Source organism: Neoarius graeffei, chromosome 24 (assembly GCF_027579695.1).
Source record: "Neoarius graeffei isolate fNeoGra1 chromosome 24, fNeoGra1.pri, whole genome shotgun sequence".
Lineage (NCBI taxonomy): Eukaryota > Metazoa > Chordata > Actinopteri > Siluriformes > Ariidae > Neoarius > Neoarius graeffei.
This window is the reverse complement of record NC_083592.1, coordinates 26,752,351-26,773,842: the sequence shown is the minus strand read 5'-3', so window position 1 is coordinate 26,773,842 and position 21,492 is coordinate 26,752,351. Positions and strand designations below refer to the sequence as shown.

Genomic DNA, 21,492 nt, shown 5'->3' with positions numbered 1-21,492 from the left:
CTCTTACCTTCAAATACTTTCATTCTATAATTGGTTGCTTTTTTTTTGTATTTTTGGGGGGTTTTGTTTTTGAGTAGTGTTTTTATTTCGTCCTTGGTTGCTTCAGCAACACGCTCCGCCATTTTGTTTTTCTCTACTCACGGTATATGAGCTGATATCCTAGTAGTAGAGTAGCCAATCAGAGCGTGCAATTGCTCATATCCAGTGAATGTGGATAGAATAATTAAATATATCAGCAGTGTACTGTAAGTGGACTAGAACGCTTCCAGATATGCAGTTATAGAAAGTGTCAACTTCAGGATGGTGTTATTTTCCCCGCTGTAACACACCCTGTTGTGTTGTATTGTATTCTTTACATAGTGAATTTCATCGTGTATTTTCTTAGAACAGAGATTTGATTTGAGCACCATCAGCTGTTATAAACAGTGTATTTGAACACACTGAACACGGAACTGAATGCTTTTCATGCCGTCTTGGCCCTGCAGTTGAAATAATGCTTGTTACCTTGGCACAGCATCGCCATGTACTCTGCAAAGTCCTGAAAGCCTTTCTCCACCATCTGGCTGTTGAGCCGAGTGTGCTCCTGAGCCCAGTACTCCACCACTACTGCCAGAATCTCCTGTAGGGTGCCCAAAACTCGCAGCCTCCACCCCTAATACAGTAACACACAGCACACCGTCTGCCTCACCAACCAGATAACATCAGCTCAAACAGAACATGGGTCTACGTTCAGATTCTGGAAAGGCGTGCAAAGGTGCAAACACCATTGTGTTCAGTGTATTATTAACAACCACCACCATGAGAGAGAAGGAGGAAATCAAAGCATGATGTAATACCTCAGAGGAATGAAGAGCCCAGGGTGTGGTTTCCACCAGTAATGCAGCCAGCTGCTGCAGGGCTTTGGAGTTCAGTGTCGTCTTCTCCCACACTTTCCAGAACATGCTGTAGAGCACGGAGCCCCGCGAGCCCACTGCCCGCCTACTACACACAGCACAACACTGCCTCAGAACCGCCATGATACCACAATACTGTATTCTGTCAAACATCTACAGTTGTGGTCAGAAGTTTACATACAGTGACATGAATGTCATCTTGGATATGAATGTCATGGGAACATGTGGGCTTTCAGTAATTTCTTTGAACTGTTCTTTTTCTGTGGCAGAATGTACAGCATACATCTTTAATTAAAAAAAAAACTAAACTAGAATTTGGTGCACAAATTTTAATTTTCTTTAGGTTTTCTGAAATCAACACAGGATCAAAAATATACATACAGCACACCTAATATTTGGGTAAAATATCTCTTCATAAGATTCACCTTGACCAAACATTTTTGTTTACCATGAACAAGCTTCTGGCAGAATTCTGGTTGGATATTTCACGACTCTTCATGGTAGAATTGGTAGAGTTCAATTAAATTTGTTTTGTTTTTCTTGGCATGGACTCGACTTATAAGCACGGTCCATATATTTTTAATAGGGTTGAAGTCAAGACTTGCTTTAAGCTTAATGTTGGCCTGCTTTATCCTCCACACCCAGCTCTGATGCATGTTTGGGTTCACTGTCCTGTTGTAACTCCCAAGTCGTGTTCAAGTTTCTGATGGTTTACGTTGAAGAATTCTGAGGTAGTCCTTCTTCATTATTCCATCCACTTTGTGCAATGAAACAGTTCCACTGGCAGCAAAACAGCCCCAGAGCATGATGATCCTACCACCACCACCAGCTGGTACAGTGTCCCTCTGTACATGGTGGTCATTGTAGCCAAACAACTCAATCTTTGTCTCATCTGACCATACAGCTTTCCTCCAGAAGGCTTTTTCTTTGTCCATGTGGTCAGCTTCAAACTTTAGTTAAGCTTGAAGGTGTCAATTTTGGAGCAGGGGGTTATTTCTTGGATAGCAGCCTCTTAGTCCATGGTGATCTGAAGTGTAGACAGTGATCCATCAGCTTCCAGTTCATGGCAGGGCTGTGCCATGGTGGTTCCCAGGTTGTTCCTGACCATCCAAACTAATTTCCTTTCAGCTGAGGGTGACAGTTTGGGTTTTCTTGAAGCAAAGTGGCTTGGCAAAGTGACTACACTTCACAATAACTTTGATACAATTGTTTGAATCGATCTTGGAATTTGCAGTTGTTTAGAAATGGCTCTAAGAGACATACCCGAGTTGTGTACATCCATGATCCTCTTTCTCAGATTTGCACTGAGATCCTTGGACTTTCCCATTTTACTGTGTGTTGGTCAATCCAATGAGTGCTGTAAACAAACCTTTTTTATGAAGGCATAGAGAAGCTACCAGCTGTAGTCAATCATGATCACTAACGGGAAGTTAAGAGACCGCGGCCTTGGCAAGAGAAGAGACATTTTGGAAGTTTCAGCACCTCTGAAGTAATAATCTAAACGAGCATGTGTAAATCTTTGATGCTGTGTTGATTTCAGAAAATCCAAAGAAAATTAAAACTTGTGCACCAAATTCTAGTGTTTTTTTTTTTTATTAAAGCTGTATACTGTACATTCATTCTGCCACAGAAAAAAAACAGTTCAAAGAAATTACTGAAAGCCCAAATATTGCCATGACATTCATGTCACTGTATGTAAACTTCTGACCACAACTGTATGTTTATATAATTCCTACCTATTCTTTTTTTATTTTTAAACTCATTAATGAAAATGTTTCCCCCACATTCATCTCATCTCATCTCATTATCTCTAGCCGCTTTATCCTTCTACAGGGTCGCAGGCAAGCTGGAGCCTATCCCAGCTGACTACGGGCGAAAGGCGGGGTACACCCTGGACAAGTCGCCAGGTCATCACAGGGCTGACACATAGACACAGACAACCATTCACACTCACATTCACACCTACGCTCAATTTAGAGTCACCAGTTAACCTAACCTGCATGTCTTTGGACTGTGGGGGAAACCGGAGCACCCGGAGGAAACCCACGCGGACACGGGGAGAACATGCAAACTCCGCACAGAAAGGCCCTCGCCGGCCACAGGGCTCGAACCCAGACCTTCTTGCTGTGAGGCGACAGCGCTAACCACTACACCACCGTGCCACCCAGCATACACCATTTAAAAAAAAAAAAAAAAAAAAAAAAAAAAAAGAGCGCAAATACTTCCAAGCAACGGATATCACCGGTTTCTGCATGGATATTCGTTTACATTTTTCTTGCCCTGAAATTAGCTCTGCCCACAAACAAATCTGCTCAGTGCGGTCCCTTTAAAAGCCAATTTCTGAGGCATCTTTAGTCTGAATAGAAGAGAAAAGTATGTCACTTTATTTTAAATCAGAAATGACTTCATTATAGCCATTTGGTTCTTGCTGGCTTTAGTTACGGTTCAACTACAGTTTAAATATTAAATCAACTTCAACTGAACTATAATCCATTTCTGAAATTATTCCCAATACGATCTTGGTTTTAAAGCAAATGCGTTAATTTCCCCGTGTTTTACAGAACACCCTAACACTTTACAAATGCACTTTGCGTTTTCTCAAATCCTTTCTGCTTCTCCGACTTGAGGAATGCTAATTCTACCTTGCTTTGTTAAGTAGCCTCAACAAGACACTCCAAAATAAACGACTTTCTGAAACTGAGAAAGGTTGCTACTCTCGTTTCTGTAATCATAAATCTTTAAAGCTAGCATAACTTCCCCGAGTTTGACGAAGGATACATAAGGTCAAGCTAGGAGTGTGTGTGTGTGTGTGTGTGTGTGTGTGTGTGTGTGTGTGTGTAATCCACAGTGGCATTACTTACCATGCAGGCTGCTGATTAACATGCAAGTGGTGAAATGTTTATTTTAAATGCTTTAAAACTGTTTATAAAGGGAAACACACAAAGAAGAGGCAGGAAAATGTTTCTTACTGATCCTTTTGGACATGTTAGTCTCATTTTAATCATGATTTTAATCATAGATTTTTGCAGTGCAAGGGCAGAAATTTTATTCGCCAAATTTTTTGTTGTTGTTCTTTTTTCATTTTAGCTTTTACCAGCAAAATGAACACTGGCTGGTTGGAGGGAAGTGGAATGCTTGTCCAAGTGCCTCATAGACAACAGAATGCTCTAAAAATGACAAACTGCTTCTTTGAATTAAAAAAACAAACAAACAAGAGTGCTCCGAGAGCGCAATATCCCCCGCTGGCAACTAGGCCATAACTCTGGTAAAACTTGACTGAATTGAACGAAATTGGAATATGCGTATTACCGACATATAACAAAGAATCGGGTGGCACGGTGGTGTAGTGGTTAGCGCTGTCGCCTCACAGCAAGAAGGTCCGGGTTCGAGCCCCGTGGCCGGCGAGGGCCTTTCTGTGCGGAGTTTGCATGTTCTCCCCGTGTCCGCGTGGGTTTCCTCCGGGTGCTCCGGTTTCCCCCACAGTCCAAAGACATGCAGGTTAGGTTAACTGGTGACCCTAAATTGACCGTAGGTGTGAATGTGAGTGTGAATGGTTGTCTGCGTCTATGTGTCAGCCCTGTGATGACCTGGCGACTTGTCCAGGGTGTACCCCGCCTTTCGCCCGTAGTCAGTTGGGATAGGCTCCAGCTTGCCTGCGACCCTGTAGAACAGGATAAAGCGGCTAGAGATAAATGAGATGAGATAATAAAGAATCCTGCCAAGTTTTGTGAAATTCCTCCAAAATTTGTGAGAGGAGTTGATTTCAGAAGGTGCGTACCCTTCCTGGGATGGACGAACGGAAGGGTTATGTCATGGACATCGTCACGATATAATCCCCTTCAGGCCTTTCGGCCAGCGGGGGATAAAAATTGTAAGGGAAATTGATTTCAGAAAGCAAGCACACCTTGATGAAATTGCCAAAGTACAAGTTTGTTAATAATCAAGGGCATAACTCTGGGAAAATTTGCCCAAATTAAACGAAATTACAATATGCGTATAACTGTCATATAACAAAGCCTTTTGCCAAGTTTGGTGAAATTCCTCCACAAATTAAGTTGATTTCAGAAGAACGTACACCCTCATGAAATTGTCAAAGTACAAGTTATTTAATCAAGGCTCAAAACTCTGGTAAAATTTTCACAAATGAAATTAAATCGCAATATGCGTATTACGGTCATATAACAAGGCCTTTTGCCAAGCTTCAAGAAATTTGTCTAAAAATTGTGGGAGGAGTTGACGTCAGAAAGCGAGCACACCTTCAGGAAATTGTGAAAGTACAAGGCTGTTAATCAAGGGCCACAACTCTGGTAAAATGCGACTGAATTGAACAAAATAACAATATGCGTAGTACCGACATATAACAAGGCCTTTTGCCAAGTTTCATGAAATTCCTCCAAAAATTGTGAGAGGAGTTGATTTCAGAAGGAAAACGCACTCATGAAATTGTCGAAGTATAATTTTGTTACTCAAGGGCTGCAACTCTGGTAAAATGTGACCGAATTTAACGAAATTACAACATGCATATTAGCGACATTATAACAAAGAATCCTGCCAAGTTTTCTGAAATTCCTCCAAAAATTGAGAGAGGAGTTGATTTCAGAAGGTGAGCACCCTTCCCGGGACGGACGGACAGACAGACCTCACCACGACATAATCCCCCTTCGGGCCTTTCGGCCAGCGGGGGATCAAAAAAATTCTTGACAAGGGCTGTGGAAGTTAGCCTGATAACGTGTTAATGCAAATATGTTAATTTTTTTGAATCATGATTAACGCGTGCACATTCCGTATCCCCTCCCCCGTAGTTTGGGAAATTGGGAAGCGATGTAGTGTGAGTGAACAATGTCACTAGTTGGCATAAGTCGTGATAAAGTGCACTTACGTACAGAATCAACTTATATTGTTGCATTCTGACCGTTTACATAAAATGTGTGTATTTTTGTATGCTTTTGATGGTCCAGAAGGGAGAAAAGATGAAGTGTTAAAGTCCAGGTGTGGGTGTGTGTAAGCGTGCAGGCTGCACACCGGCGTGAGAGAGTTTGTTTTATTCTGAGAAATCTGTGAGTGATGTAAAAGTGTTTATAAATGCAGTTTTTGCTCATTAATGTACTGTATATTTACCAGTGAGTAACTGCATTTTACTGGAAAACATCTTTACGAGCCGTGTGTCTGAACAAATGTATATTTATTTGGGTTTTGCATTTTTATTTTCTTTATTTAAAGATAGCCACTACTGTTGTCCAGAGTCCACATCACCGAGTTAGTTTAGTTTATTGCATAGTTTGAGGCCGGAAGTGAAGGACAGAACTCGAAGAAAATACGATATTGTTTGAAGTCCTTGAAGACGTTTCACTTCTCATCCGAAAGGCTTCTTCAGTTCTGTCCTTTCGGATGAGAGGTGAAACGTCTTCAAGGATTTCAAGCAAGTCCAGTTGCCTTCTTTAGCACCTACGGTTTCCGATGCCCTGGATGAGTGAGAACCTTCACAGACGCTATATTGTTTTGTTCACACTGACTTATGCTAAAATGATAAAGTTAACACCGCTTTTTTTTTTTTTTTAAATGCAGTAGGGGAATAATCAATCATTTTTGCTGTGTCCTTCCTGCCCTGGCCACATACATTTGCATAAAGCAAGCACATTTGTCCCCAAAAAATGTAAAAATATCCTTTTAAAGGTACATTTAAAAGGTACAGCCTTCCAAGTAATGTTCGGGAATCGGACACAGTCTCAGCGTTTAAGTCTAGGCTGAAAACATATCTGTTTAGTCAAGCCTTTTGTTAATGGTGTTTATGAGGTAAAGGTGTAGATCTGGAGGGTCCTCAGACAGAGTGTTTTGGTAAACTGGGATGTATGGATGCCGTCAGTCCCCACTCGCTTGCTCACTCGAGTTTGTTGACGATGTAGTGGCTACTGCTTTATGTCCCGGGGCTCCCTCATGCCCGTGTTACCTTCTGGCTCTCCCCTTTTAGTTATGCTGTCATAGTTAGTTGCCGGAGTCCCTGCCTGCACTCAGTGCAATATGTATACTGTTCCTACTTATTCAGGTGAAATTGGGCATACCTAACAACCTGTGTTTTCTCCCCCCCCCCAAATCTGAGTCACACTACCGTTCAAAAGTTTGGGGTCACCCAGACAATTTTGTGTTTTCCATGAAAAGCCACACTTATTTACCACCATAAGTTGTAAAATGAATAGAAAATATAGTCAAGACATTTTTCTGGCCATTTTGAGCATTTAATCGACCCCACAAATGTGATGCTCCAGAAACTCAATCTGCTCAAAGGAAGGTCAGTTTTATAGCTTCTCTAAAGAGCTTAACTGTTTTCAGCTGTGCTAACATGATTGTACAAGGGTTTTCTAATCATCCATTAGCCTTCTGAGGCAATGAGCAAACACATTGTACCATTAGAACACTGGAGTGATAGTTGCTGGAAATGGGCCGCTATACACCTATGCACCAAAAACCAGACATTTGCAGCTAGAATAGTCATTTACCACATTAGCAATGTATAGAGTGGATTTCTGATTAGTTTAAAGTGATCTTCATTGAAAAGATCAGTGCTTTTCTTTCAAAAATAAGGACATTTCAAAGTGACCCCAAACTTTTGAACGGTAGTGTACATGTCGGTCCTGGGATTGAGATGCTGACCTCTTCTGCTCCTCGGACCTGCCTGATCCATCCTGGTGCCCCGTGTCTGGTTGGAGTCTCATCGCATCGCTCCTGTGCAGGACGGCCCCACGTGGACAGTTGAAAGTCACACCTGGAGGACGCTCTGGACACTTACAGTAATGCTTTTATGGCTGAGGACTACAGTTGACTTGCTAACTTTAGGACTGCAGTTGTCATGAACAGTTTTGCACTCAAGTTTCCATCAATGAAGAGTTAGAACATTAACGACACTGACTTCATGTTAAAACTGTTAATGTTGTCTGTTGTTGCCCAAACGAGGATGGGTTCCCTTTTGAGTCTGGTTCCTCTCGAGGTTTCTTCCTCATGTCTTCTGAGGGAGTTTTTCCTTGCCACTGTCGCGCTCATTGGGGATAGATTAGGGATAAAATTAGCTCGTGTTTTAAGTCGTTCAAATCCTATTGTTAAAAGCGCTATACAAATAAACTTGACTTGACATTTAGAACAGATAAGCGTGCGATTTGTGGTTAATCGTGAGCTAACTAGGGACAATAACGCGATTAATCGTGATTAAATATTTTAATCGATTGACAGCCTTATTATTTACACAACTAATCTATTATAATTATGTGACTGATTCCATATCCTTTAAAGTGACTGAAACGTCTCGGCCTCTTACGCTGAGGCTGTGGCGTGCAGCTCCAGCTGAAACAGCCTGAGAAAGAATGCTTGCAGGTTGCCATGGAAACGAAGCAGCTCTGTGGAGGCGGGGCCAGGCAGCGAGTGACAGGTCGCCGTGCTCCCCAAGCAGAACCTTACAAAGAAGTCAAGCAGAACCAAACAAAAGATAATAAACTCCTTCTGAGGTCTATTTAGTTACTTTCCTGTAATGTTATGATAAGTGCTGAACTTAATCACCATGATTCTAATTAATAACCATAAAATAAAGAAATAATTAATTATGCTGTCAGAATATGTAATTAAGTGCAGACAATAGACAGTCAAATCTCATAAATCGAGTGCTCGTATTCAATGCACCAGAGTCAATAACAATTAAAATATAATTAAAAAGTGCAGCCCGACTGTTAACCAAAATCCACTCTGATGGGAACGATGATGTGTTTGACTTGGCGAGATTTTGTTTGATTGCGTACCTCACGGACATCTGCAAAAACTGCCACGCTCCCGTCTCACACTGTGGGCACTGCAGGATCTTCAAGAAGTACTTAACACTCGCAGGAAAGCTCCATGTAGGGTTATTACACAGGATGTCGTTCAGAACAATGCTGAACGTGCTGAGAAAGTACGGCTCTGCTTCACCCTGCGGGGAGATGAGTTTATACGTGCACCATTATAAAAACTCTTGTACTTTTATAGTTATGGAACTGAGCACCATGGAAACCTATGAATACTGTATACGCATGGAGAGCTCTACTGAAAACGCTGCATAAGAGATAAGCCGAAATGGCACAGTGAAGTTAACCTGGACAAAACTGACCATCCTCATGATTGGCTGGTATTGGAATAAACAAATACTTAAAATGCAGAGTGAAAATACAAAAAACACTTAATACCAAGTCTCAACAAAGCCAAGTGTCTGTTGGAAATGATCAACTATTTATTATGCTTACTTCAAGCATTCCTTTTTTCACCAGATACTATTTATATATTTATCCACCCACCAGCATCCCACATTTTATAAATGCTGCATGATGGAGAGTACAATCTCGGTTCCAAAAAAGTTGGAACACTGTAAACAAAAACAGAATGTGATAACTTGAGAATTATGGAAACCCTATATTTCATTAAAAATAGTGCAAAGACAACATATCAAATGTTGAAACTAAGAAATTGTATTGCTTTCTGAAAAATATTTGCTCATTTTGAATTTGATGTCAGCAACACGTTTCAGAAAAGTTGGGATGGGGGCAACAAAAGACTGGAAAAGTTGTGTAATGCGGAAAAAAAACCCAACCTAATTGGGTTAATTGGCAACAGGTCAGTAGCATGACTGAGAATAAAAAGAGCATCCCAGAAAGGTGGAGTCTCTCAGAAGTAAAGATGGGGAGGGGTTCAGCGCTCTGTGAAAGACAGGGCAACAATTTAAGAATAACGTTCCTCAATGTAAAACTGCAAAGAATTTGGGGATCACATCATCTGTGGTCTACAATATCATTAAAAGATTCAGAGAATCTGGAGAAATCTCTGTATGCAAGAGACAAGGCTAAACTGACATTGGATGTCTGATTTTCAGGCCCTCAGGCGACACTGCATTAAAACAGACACGTGACTGTAGTGGAAATCACTGTATGAGCTCAGGAACACTTCAGAAAACCATCGTCTGTGAAAACAGTTCATTACTGCATCTACAAATGGGTCATTCCATGCCAAATCAACAAGAGGTTATGCTCGACCATATCAGATTTCAATGAAATTTGGAGGGCTCAGAGATACTATTAAAAGAAGTTAATTCCCAAAACTTGAGCTTCCTATCACCAATAGTTTCAGAGATACAGGCATTTGAATTTTTCAATTTTTTTTGTTTTTTGCTCAAAAGATACATATTTCAAAGTGCAATATAATCTTTATTATGCAAGATAGAAACCTAAAATTTTGCACAGAGAGACTCAATGTCTTGTACTACAAGCTTCAACTTAGAATTTCAGTGGTCATTGTATATTAGATGGTGATTTTAACAAGGAAATTAAAGACAAATTTGCATTTTTAACTCATTCTGGAAGCTTGCCTGTGGCAGTAATGCTTAAACTAAGAATGTTATTCAAATCTACACAGAAATATCTACCAATTTCAGTTTTACCAAGTCTCCACTATTCCTAGTTTGTCTGTAATAGGGTTTTGAAATTCGCCGATTTCTAAAACATGCCATTTTCAGTAGCAAGAAATCCAATGTGGGATAGCAGTTAGGAACTTGTAAATTTTTTTCAGTAATCCCCAAGACCCATATTTTATATTTCCAAATTTTTGTTCTGTGTCTCTCAAGTATTTTTAAACTACAGGGGTTTAAAAAATCCATTTTCACCAAATTCGAATTTTTGATATATTTTCATATAACTGATATTTGAGGGTTAATAAATGCTTCAATAAGGCTCAAGTAGGTTAGGAGACATGTTTCTTCCTCAATTTTAAATAAAATTTCAATTAATGCTCAGTATTAATTATTTGTAAATTGATTTTAATCTAAGACTGTGTAACATTAGCAATCAATGACCAGCTATTGTGTACCAGTCAACAGCCAGCCTTATCAATATCAACACAGCACAATAGGTGACCTTTGATACCAGAACAGGTGGCTCATATCTTATAGTTTTAGAGTCTGTAAACTGCATACTTGTTCAGATAACATTGCTTGGATTATATTAAATACATTGTAATACAGAGCACTGAGAAAATTTACCAATGTTATTAACTGAATGTGTTTCTTTGCAAGAATTGGATATTTTGAGTAGTTGACTAGGGAATTTAATTGTAGTTGCTTTCAATTTGAGATCAGTATAAATGAGTTTGTTCTTAGACATCTAGAAATGGCTGAACTTCCTCCCTGTTCTATAGGAATTGGACTAAAGAAAGATTCTGACTGCCATAAACTAACATACAACAGAAATTGTAAGTTAAATACACTCTCTCAGTATAGTTTAGAGCAAATTTCATTAATTAATAAAATTTCATTTTAGAACGTAAAGTTTCTTCTACTCGTTGCAGCTTTGCTTTGCCATATGCAGCTTTCTGTTTGTGGCTATACTTGGCAATTTTCGGCGGAGAGCAACCAACTGACACAAGGCTTTTGTCAAGTGATTCAGCTGCCTCACCAGTGTATGTTGGATCCACATCTACACACATGCTCTCTTGTTCTGATTCTGTAGAACCTGCTGAATCTGCTTGGCTTAAATGTTCTTTCACTCTCTGTGAACATTTAGAGCACAATTTTTGTCCAGGTTTAATATTTTTATTTATCAGTTTTGAAAGTGAATCTGCTATTTCAGGAAGAATTGAAAGTAATTCTGTTTTAACTTTTTTCTCGTGCCTTTCATATGGATCACAACAACTTTTCTGTAGCTCTTCATATTTCATCAGAAACAGTTTCTCATGATGCAGACATACTGTGTCTGTGCTTGAAATGTTCTCAAGTTCAGTTCTCTGTTTAATTAATGAAATTTGCTCCAAACTATACTGAGTGTATTTAACTTACAATTTCTGTTGTATGTTAGTTTATGGCAGTCAGAATCTTTCTTTAGTTCAATTCCTATAGAACAGGGAGGAAGTTCAGCCATTTCTAGATGTCTAAGAACAAACTCATTTATACTGATCTCAAATTGAAAGCAACTACAATTAAATTCCCTAGTCAACTATTCAAAATATCCAATCCTTGCAAAGAAACACATTCAGTTAATAACATTGGTAAATTTTCTCAGTGCTCTGTATTACAATGTATTTAATATAATCCAAGCAATGTTATCTGAACAAGTATGCAGTTTACAGACTCTAAAACTATAAGATATGAGCCACCTGTTCTGGTATCAAAGGTCACCTATTGTGCTGTGTTGATATTGATAAGGCTGGCTGTTGACTGGTACACAACAGCTGGTCATTGACTGCTAATGTTACACAGTCCTAGATTAAAATCAATTTACAAATAATTAATACTGAGCATTAATTGAAATTTTATTTAAAATTGAGGAAGAAACATGTCTCCTAACCTACTTGAGCCTTATTGAAGCATTTATTAACCCTCAAATATCAGTTATATGAAAATATATCAAAAATTCGAATTTGGTGAAAATGGATTTTTTAAACCCCTGTAGTTTAAAAATACTTGAGAGACACAGAACAAAAATTTGGAAATATAAAATATGGGTCTTGGGGATTACTGAAAAAAATTTACAAGTTCCTAACTGCTATCCCACAGTGGATTTCTTGCTACTGAAAATGGCATGTTTTAGAAATCGGCGAATTTCAAAACCCTATTACAGACAAACTAGGAATAGTGGAGACTTGGTAAAACTGAAATTGGTAGATATTTCTGTGTAGATTCGAATAACATTCTTAGTTTAAGCATTACTGCCACAGGCAAGCTTCCAGAATGAATTAAAAATGCAAATTTGTCTTTTTAATTTCCTTGTTAAAATCACCATCTAATATACAATGACCATTGAAATTCTAAGTTGAAGCTTGTAGTACAAGACATTGAGTCTCTCTGTGCAAAATTGTAGGTTTCTATCTTGCATAATAAAGATTATATTACACTTTGAAATATGTATGTTTTGAGCAAAATGCAAAAAAATCGAAAAATTCAAATGCCTGTATCTCTGAAACCGTTGGAGAGAGGAAGCTCAAATTTTGGGGATTAACTTCTTTTAATAGTATCTCTGAGCCCTCCAAACTTCATTGAAATCTGAGATGGTCGAGCATAAATTTGTCAGATATTTGTTGATTTGGCATGGAATGACCGAAATGCAAGTTAAGACCAGATATAAACAATATCCAGACACAACGCCACCTTCTCTGGGCCCGAGCTCTTTTACGATGGGCTGAGGCGAAGTGGAAAATTGTCCCAAGGTCTGATGAATCAAAAGTAGAGATTCTTTTTAGATATCATGGACACCACGTCCTCCAGGCTGAAGAGCAGAGGGACCATCCGGCTTGTTATCAGTGCACAGTTCAAAAGCAGCATCTGTGATGGTATGAGGGTGCATTAGTGCACATGACATGGGTAGCTTGTACATCTGGGAAGGCATCATTAATGCCGAATGATATAAACACGTTTCAGAGCAATATGCTGCCATCCAGACAAAATCTTTTTCAGGGAAGGCCTTCCTTCTTTCAGCAAGACAATGCCAAACTGCTTTCTGCGCATATTAAAACTGCATGGCTCTGTAGTAGAATGCCCCTTTTCCACCAAAGCAGTTCCAGGGCTGGTTCGGGGCCAGTGCTTAGTTTGGAACCGGGTTTTCTGTTTCCACTGACAAAGAACTGGCTCTGGGGCCAGAAAAAACGGTTCCAGGTTAGCACTAGGGCTGTGCCGATAGACGATGCCATCGTCCATCGACGATGGTGGTCATCCATCACGATGGAGAGCCACCATCGTGATAACACGCCCCCTCCTGTCATAAACATGCATATATCATCTGGGCCTATTTAACCTAAAAAGTTAGTTTTTTGTTAGTTTAGTTAGTTAGTTTTGTTTAATATATAAATATTTTATATAACATATATTTATATATAAATACATAATTATATAAATCATTATAAAGTAATATCCTATTACCGCTTGTTCACGTAGGCTATGGTGCAGGGACGTGCTAGTGAACATAACATGTGGTTACACAAATACAGTATGCTACTAATAATAAATTTTGACTTCATTTTTTAGCCTACACTATACTTTTAATGTAAAATTTGTCATGTTGTTCAAACAAATAGCCACTATTAACAGTCGGGAAATATTTCACCTTATCAAACGGCAGTGAAGCGCAGACTTCGGCAAAAGTCAAATAACTTTAATCTGGTAAATAGGCCTACTTTCAGACACAAAATGGTCCACTCTAAGCCATAATGTCAAACCAAATGGAAGAATGAAGGTGATTCTGTGAACCGGTATTCATGAAAAGATACAGTAGGCTGAACAACAAATCAAGTCTAACAGGAACGCACAAACATGCGCTTAACGGTAGCCTACACAATTTAATTTAGGCATTAGGCATTAACCAGGCTTAGGCATTAACTTTTTATTGTAAAAATGCTACAAAATAAATAGTCATGAACATGATTTTGTAAACATATATTTATTTAAAGATGAACGATCAAGACGAAGAGAACCGGAACGTGCGCAGCACGAAATGCGCTCACAAAGTTTAATGTAGCCGGGCATTAACTTTTTACAGTGAAATTAAAGCTACCAAATATTCATGAAGTCGACTCAGTTAGCAAAGAACAGCGATGAAAAAAAAACGAGAGAGCCTGCGTTAATACAAGAACAAGTAAATAAATAACAATGATAGTAATAATAAAAATCAAGAAAACGCAGGCAGTCCCCTCCTAGAACTGCCACCTTATTGTGGTGGAGGGGTTTGTGTGCTTGAATGATCCTAGGAGCTATGTTGTCGGGGGCATTATGCCCCTGTTAGGGTTTCCCAAGGCAGACAGGTCCTAGGTGACAGGCCAGACCAAGAGCAGTTCACCAAAAAACCCCTATGGAGAAAAAATCCAGGACCGTGACGTCGCCCGGTAGGACGCAGCCGGGGCCCCACCCTGGAGCCAGGCCTGGGGTTGGGGCTCGTATGCGAGCGCTTGGTGGTCGGGCCTTTGCCCATGGGGCCCGGCCGGGCTCAGCCCAAAGAGGCGACGTGGGCCCGACCTCCTGTGGGTTCACCACCCACAGAGGTAGCAGTAGGGGTTTGGTGCAGTGTGGATTGGGTGGCAGTCGAAGGCAGGGGCCTCGACGACCTGATCCCCGGACACAGCGGCTGGCTGTTGGGACATGGAATGTCACTTCGCTGGGGGGGAAGGAGCCTGAGCTTGTGCGGGAGGTTGAGAGGTACCGGCTAGAGATAGTCGGGCTCACCTCCACGCACAGCTTGGGCTCTGGAACCCAGCTCCTCGAGAGGGGCTGGACTTTCCACTTCTCTGGAGTCGCCCGTGGTGAGCGGCGGCGGGCTGGTGTGGGCTTCCTTATAGCTCCCCAGCTCAGCCGCCATGTGTTGGAGTTTACCCCAGTGAATGAGAGGGTCGCCTCTCTGCGCCTTCGGATTGGGGAGAGGGCTCTTGCTGTTGTTTGTGCCTACGGGCCAAATAGCAGTATAGAGTATCCGGCCTTCTTGGAGTCCCTGGGAGAGGTACTGAGGGGTGCTCAGACTGGGGACTCCATTGTGCTACTGGGGGACTTCAATGCTCACGTGGGCGATGACAGTGACACCTGGAGGGGCGTGGTTGGGAGGAACGGCCTCCCCGATCTGAACCCGAGTGGTGTTTTGTTATTGGACTTCTGTGCTAGTCACAGTTTGTCCATAACGAACACCATGTTCGAGCATAGGGGTGTCCATAAGTGCACGTGGCACCAGGACACCTTAGGTCGGAGGTCGATGATCGACTTTGTAGTCGTGTCATCTGATCTCCGACCCTATGTCTTGGACACTCGGGTGAAGAGAGGGGCTGAGTTGTCAACTGATCACCACCTGGTGGTGAGTTGGATCCGCTGGCGGAGGAGGAAGCTGGACAGACCTGGCAGGCCCAAACGTATGGTGAGGGTCTGCTGGGAACGTCTGGCCGAGCACTCTGTTGGGGAGGTCTTTAACTCCCACCTCCGGGAGAGCTTTTCCCAGCTTCCGAGGGAGGCGGGGGACATTGAGTCTGAGTGGACCATGTTCTCTACCTCCATTGTGGACGCAGCTGTTCGGAGCTGTGGCCGCAAGGTCTCCGGTGCCTGTCGTGGCGGCAATCCCCGAACCCGGTGGTGGACACTGGAAGTAAGGGATGCCGTCAAGCTGAAGAAGGAGTCCTATCGGGCCATGTTGACCTCCGGGACTCCTGAGGCAGCCGACGGGTATCGGCAGGCCAGGCGTGCTGCAGCTCGGGCAGTTGCGGAGGCAAAAACTCGGAACTGGGAGGAGTTCGGGGAGGCCATGGAGAAGGACTATCGGTCGGCCTCGAAGAAATTCTGGCAAACCGTCCGGCGCCTCAGGAGGGGGAAGCAATACTCTGCCAACACTGTTTAGAGTGCGGGTGGGGAGCTGTTGACCTCGACTGGGGACATTGTCGGGCGGTGGAAGGAATACTTTGAGGATCTCCTCAATCCCACCGTCATGTCTTCCACTGAGGAGACTGAGGCTGATGACTCAGAGGTGGACTCGTCCATTACCCAAGCCGAAGTCACTGAGGTGGTTTGCAAGCTCCTCGGTGGCAAGGCACCGGGGGTGGATGAGATCCGCCCTGAGTATCTCAAGTCTCTGGATGTTGTGGGGCTGTCTTGGTTGACACGCCTCTGCAACATCGCGTGGCGGTCGGGGACAGTGCCTCTGGAGTGGCAGACTGGGGTGGTGGTACCTCTTTTTAAGAAAGGGGACCGGAGAGTGTGCTCCAATTATAGGGGAAATCACACTTCTCAGCCTCCCAGGGAAAGTTTACTCCAGGGTACTGGAGAGGAGAATTCGACCAATAGTCGAACCTCGGATCCAGGAGGAACAATGCGGTTTTCGTCCTGGTCGCGGAACACTGGACCAGCTCTATACCCTTCATAGGGTGCTCGAGGGTTCATGGGAGTTTGCCCAACCAGTCCACATGTGCTTTGTGGATCTGGAGAAGGCATTCGACCGTGTCCCCCGTGGTATTCTGTGGGGGGTGCTTCGGGAGTATGGGGTTCGGGGCTCTTTGCTAAGGGCTGTCCGGTCCCTGTACGAACGGAGCAGGAGTCTGGTTCGCATTGCCGGCAGTAAGTCAGACCTGTTCCCAGTGCATGTTGGACTCCGTCAGGGCTGCCCTTTGTCACCGGTTCTGTTCATAATTTTTATGGACAGAATTTCTAGGCGCAGCCAGGGGCCGGAAGGAATCCTGTTTGGGAACCACAGGATTTCATCTCTGCTTTTTGCGGATGATGTTGTCCTGTTGGCTTCTTCAAACCAGGACCTTCAGCATGCACTGGGGCGGTTTGCAGTCGAGTGTGAAGCGGCTGGGATGAGAATCAGCACCTCCAAGTCCGAGGCCATGGTTCTCGACCGGAAAAGGGTGGCTTGCCCTCTCCAGGTTGGTGGAGAAGTCCTGCCTCAAGTGGAGGAGTTTAAGTATCTCGGGATCTTGTTCACGAGTGGGGGAAGGATGGAGCGTGAGATCGACAGGCGGATCGGTGCAGCCTCCGCAGTGATGCGGTCGCTTTACCGGTCCGTCGTGGTGAAGAAGGAGCTGAGCCAAAAGGCGAAGCTCTCAATTTACCGGTCGATCTACGTTCCGACACTCACCTATGGTCATGAGCTTTGGGTAATGACAGAAAGAACAAGATCGCGGATACAAGCGGCTGAAATGAGTTTCCTTCGCAGGGTGGCTGGGCGCTCCCTTAGAGATAGGGTGAGAAGCACAGTCACTCGGGAGGAGCTCGGAGTAGAGCCGCTGCTCCTCCACATCGAGAGGAACCAGCTGAGGTGGCTCGGGCATCTTTTTCGGATGCCTCCTGGACGCCTCCCTGGGGAGGTGTTCCAGGCATGTCCCCCCGGGAGGAGGCCCCGGGGAAGACCCAGGACACGCTGGAGGGACTATGTCTCTCGGCTGGCCTGGGAACGCCTCGGTGTTCTTCCCGAGGAGCTGGCCGAGGTGTCTGGGGAAAGGGAAGTTTGGGCTTCCATGCTTAGACTGCTGCCTCCGCGACCCGGTCCTGGATAAGCGGAAGAAGACGAGACGAGACGAGACGCAGGCAGTCCGAAGCAATTTAACCTAATGAGTTAACAGTGCAGGCAATGGTCACCATGTTTAAATGTCGAGGTTTCTGGCCAAAAATACTAGCATGTTTACTTTGTCTGGTTTTAATCGTTCTGATGGAGTACTGGTGGCGCATATGCACAAATATTTACGTGCTAATCTTGCCATTAATGGAAGTCTTTTCTCGTTCTTTTTCCACCACATCAGTGGGTCCTCCCCCCATCAATGACAATTTCCTGCAGGTACATGGTCATTTCTGCCTGACTTTTCTTCATCAGTAAGCGTGGATGCTCTGGCTGCTGCTCTCTTCCCAAGAAGGCTGCCCAAAGACCCTCTCTTTTTCTTAGGTACTGCCGTGGCGCAGTCACCTGGTTCCTCCCCTTCATCATGTGACGGACCGGGTGTTGTAGCACCTGACAGCGACGGAACGATCTCTGTCACCATCTCTTCCATCAACTCAGATTTTGTGGCGTGAAGATCAAACATAGAAAATTAGGTAGCCTAAATTTAAAGAGATAGTAGGCTATGGGATATAGTATCACAATTCTCAGCGCAATGGATTTTTTTTTTCTTTACGTGCCAAAGCCTCGGATGAGTATCTAATACTTATAATAATAATAATAATAATAATAATAATAATAAATTATTTTATATTGTGGTATTAAAATCCCCCCCCCCACGATATGATCGTCCATCACGATGTTTGCACTGTAAACATCGTCGATGCCAATTAAGGGGACATCACACAGCCCTAGTTAGCACCAACTCTCTGCTGGGCCAAGGAAAGAACCACTTACGTCAGCGGGGTGGGGAGTTGTTAAGACCAACAACAATAACAAGACCGCGAAAGATCGCCATTTTTAAGCGACGAGAAGCAGCAGCTGTACAAACGCGAAGTCATCCATTATTATTATTGTTGTTGTTGCTGCTGCTGCTTCTTCCGCGTTGTTTTTACTTCGATATTCGCGCCAATGTTTATGCAAACGTAGCGACGTAACTGACGTATACAGCGACGTAACTGACGTGGCTTCCCTTAGCACCGCGAGCTATGGAAAAGCAAACTGGTTCTCAGCTGGCTCGCAAGTTGAACGAGTTGTGAATCAGCACCAGCGCTGGCCCCGAACCAGCCCTGGAACTGATTTGGTGGAAAAGGGGTAAAAGAGTCCAGGTGCTAAACTGGCCTGCCTGCAGTCCAGACCTGTCTCTCATTTAAAACATTTGGCGCATTTTGAAGCGTAAAATATGACAAAGCAGACCCCGAACTGTTGAGCAACTGAAATAGTATATCAGGCAAGAATGGGAAAACATTTCTCTTTCAAAACTACAACAATTGCTCTCCTCAGTTCCCAAACATTTACAGAGTGTTGTTAAAAGTAGAGATGATGCAAACCTGTGGCAAACATGCTCCTGTCCCAACTTTGAGACGTGTTCCTGACATCAAATTCAAAATGTGCATATATTTTTCAAAAAGCAACAAAAATTTCTCAGTTTTAACATTTGATATGTTGTCTTTGTACTATTTTCAATGAAATATAGGATTTCCATGATTTGAAAAATTATCACATTTTGTTTTTATGTACAGTTTACACAGTTTCCCAACTTTTTGGGAATTGGGGTTGTAGAACATGGGACCTTAAATATTTGAAGGTAGCTTTTTGCCAGTGTAAACATGAGGTTTTTGACGTGTTACCTGCAGATGTCTTAAGATGTGTAGATTTCTTTTTTTCTAAAAATCACACTGCTGCCCGGTGAAACGATATTAAATCACATCACAACTGAATCCTTAGAGATTCCCATTGCTATTCTTATGTATTGCTTACGGCCACCTGAGAAACTTTCTTTTCCTCTTTATTAGATCCTGGATATGGCGTCGGTGTGTGTATGTACCTGGAGTGCGTGCTGCATGCACACGTGGAGCACGGAGACTGGAGGGAGCACACCGGGGTGCAAATGACCCTGCACCTCTTCCAGGGCCTGGGCGAAGAGTCCGCACTCCACCAGGCTCTGGACATTACTGAAATCCATCACTGTGACCTGCACAGAACAACAGAGACAGAGAGAGAGAGAGAGAGAGAGAGCGTGAGAGAGAGAGAAAAGAGACAAGCAGGAAATGAGAGGGGACGGAGAACAGCAGGGTCAGCACGGCTCTGTCAGTCACACAGGTTAAAGCAGTGCAGTAAAGCTCACAGTGTCCGGGAAGCAGAGAATACGGACACCAGTGTCTCTTTAATGGACATGCCAATCACGAACCCACCAATAAAAGCACCCTGTTTAAAATCAGGTGCCCTGGATATAATGCATCCTTCACAAAAAGGAAGCAACTAATAGCAGTAGAAGAAGTGACACACAGGAAATTGAATGAGCCACACGTTCATTTTGTGTCCGAGTGAGAATCACAGATGTAGAACTTATTAACATGATTCGAGGAAATGTATTCACCTGTGTTGGAAAGACGGGAGTGTAGTAGGTATAAAACCCAGGGACTTTCAGCAGCTTTCTTTTCTGCACCTGGAACTAGAGGTGATCATGTATTCACGGCAGAATTATAATTCCCTTTTGTGCTTCAAGTTCACGTTGATAAACATGGTAACATGATCATTCTAAATAATTACACTCCAAAAAAGTTAAAACTGATTTTGAGGAAAAAAATAACTTAATTATCGTGAAATTACCTTTTACTTGACAATACATCTTGGAATATGTTAGTTATAATCTAGAACTAGAGCGGCGGCTATAATTATCAACACCTGTTCAGATTTCCCAATAAAAATTGTTTACAAAAGGTGAGTTTCAGTTACAACAGTTATTATTGGTTAATAAATCAACCGGAAAACCCCCTCACCCTTTGATCTTGCTATCTGATGACGCAGCTCGTTACCCGAGATTGAATTTTTTAGCACGATCAGCAATCTGAGGAAAACCCGGACGTCATCATCGCAGGTAAGCACGGTGGAAAGATCATGGACATGGTTTTACTGATCAAATTCACCAATATGTCATGATATTCTTGTCTTGTTTCTTATTCTTTCATTTGACAGTCGGCATTTTGTATCTAAACGCGCGTTTGAGAAGTCACATGAGGTGTCGATAATAGTGATCACTTTCACTGGCGTCCACCATTATCGACACCCTGTGGAATTAAGTGACATTTACAACTGTTATGGATCAATCTTTGTGTAACATTGTGGAAGTAGATGAAGTACTTTAAAAAAAAAAAAAGCTGCGATTTATAATAATTGTTTTTTTCTGATTCATAACAGAATGGAATGTTTATAGAGTATTTGGAATCCAATTGCAATAAATAGAATTAGACAAGAATTTAATTTCTAGCAGATAAAAAAATGACATGCTTGAAATATTCAGATTTTTTTATTCCATTTAGGAAAAAATATAAATTTTTTGCAGTTTGTTGTAAATATCTACCACATATTACAATATCAGTAGACATTTTCTATTTTGGTTCGAGGAATGACATGCGACCTTTGACCTGGATTTCCATGTGGTTACAATGTCAATTGCCTGTTGATATTTATTGGTAAACGACAAAACTAGA

The 21,492-nt window shown here is 42.4% G+C and overlaps 1 protein-coding gene across 4 annotated transcripts in view; it reads right to left on the bottom strand.

Moving 5' to 3' along the window:
• Positions 1–21,492, bottom strand: part of slf1 (SMC5-SMC6 complex localization factor 1) — a 121,326-nt gene that overhangs the window by 82,242 nt on the left and 17,592 nt on the right. The window contains exons 8-13 of one of the 4 annotated variants that reach the window (XM_060906945.1): positions 20,379–20,453; positions 19,827–19,973; positions 8,675–8,841; positions 8,200–8,334; positions 837–981; positions 505–652 (exon numbers count right to left, since the gene is read on the bottom strand). In XM_060906945.1, coding sequence (XP_060762928.1) covers positions 505–652; positions 837–981; positions 8,200–8,334; positions 8,675–8,841; positions 19,827–19,973; positions 20,379–20,453 — 817 coding nt within the window. The remainder of the gene's footprint in view (positions 1–504; positions 653–836; positions 982–8,199; positions 8,335–8,674; positions 8,842–19,826; positions 19,974–20,378; positions 20,454–21,492) is intronic. The other 3 variants (XM_060906946.1, XM_060906947.1, XM_060906948.1) reach the window with 3 other exon arrangements.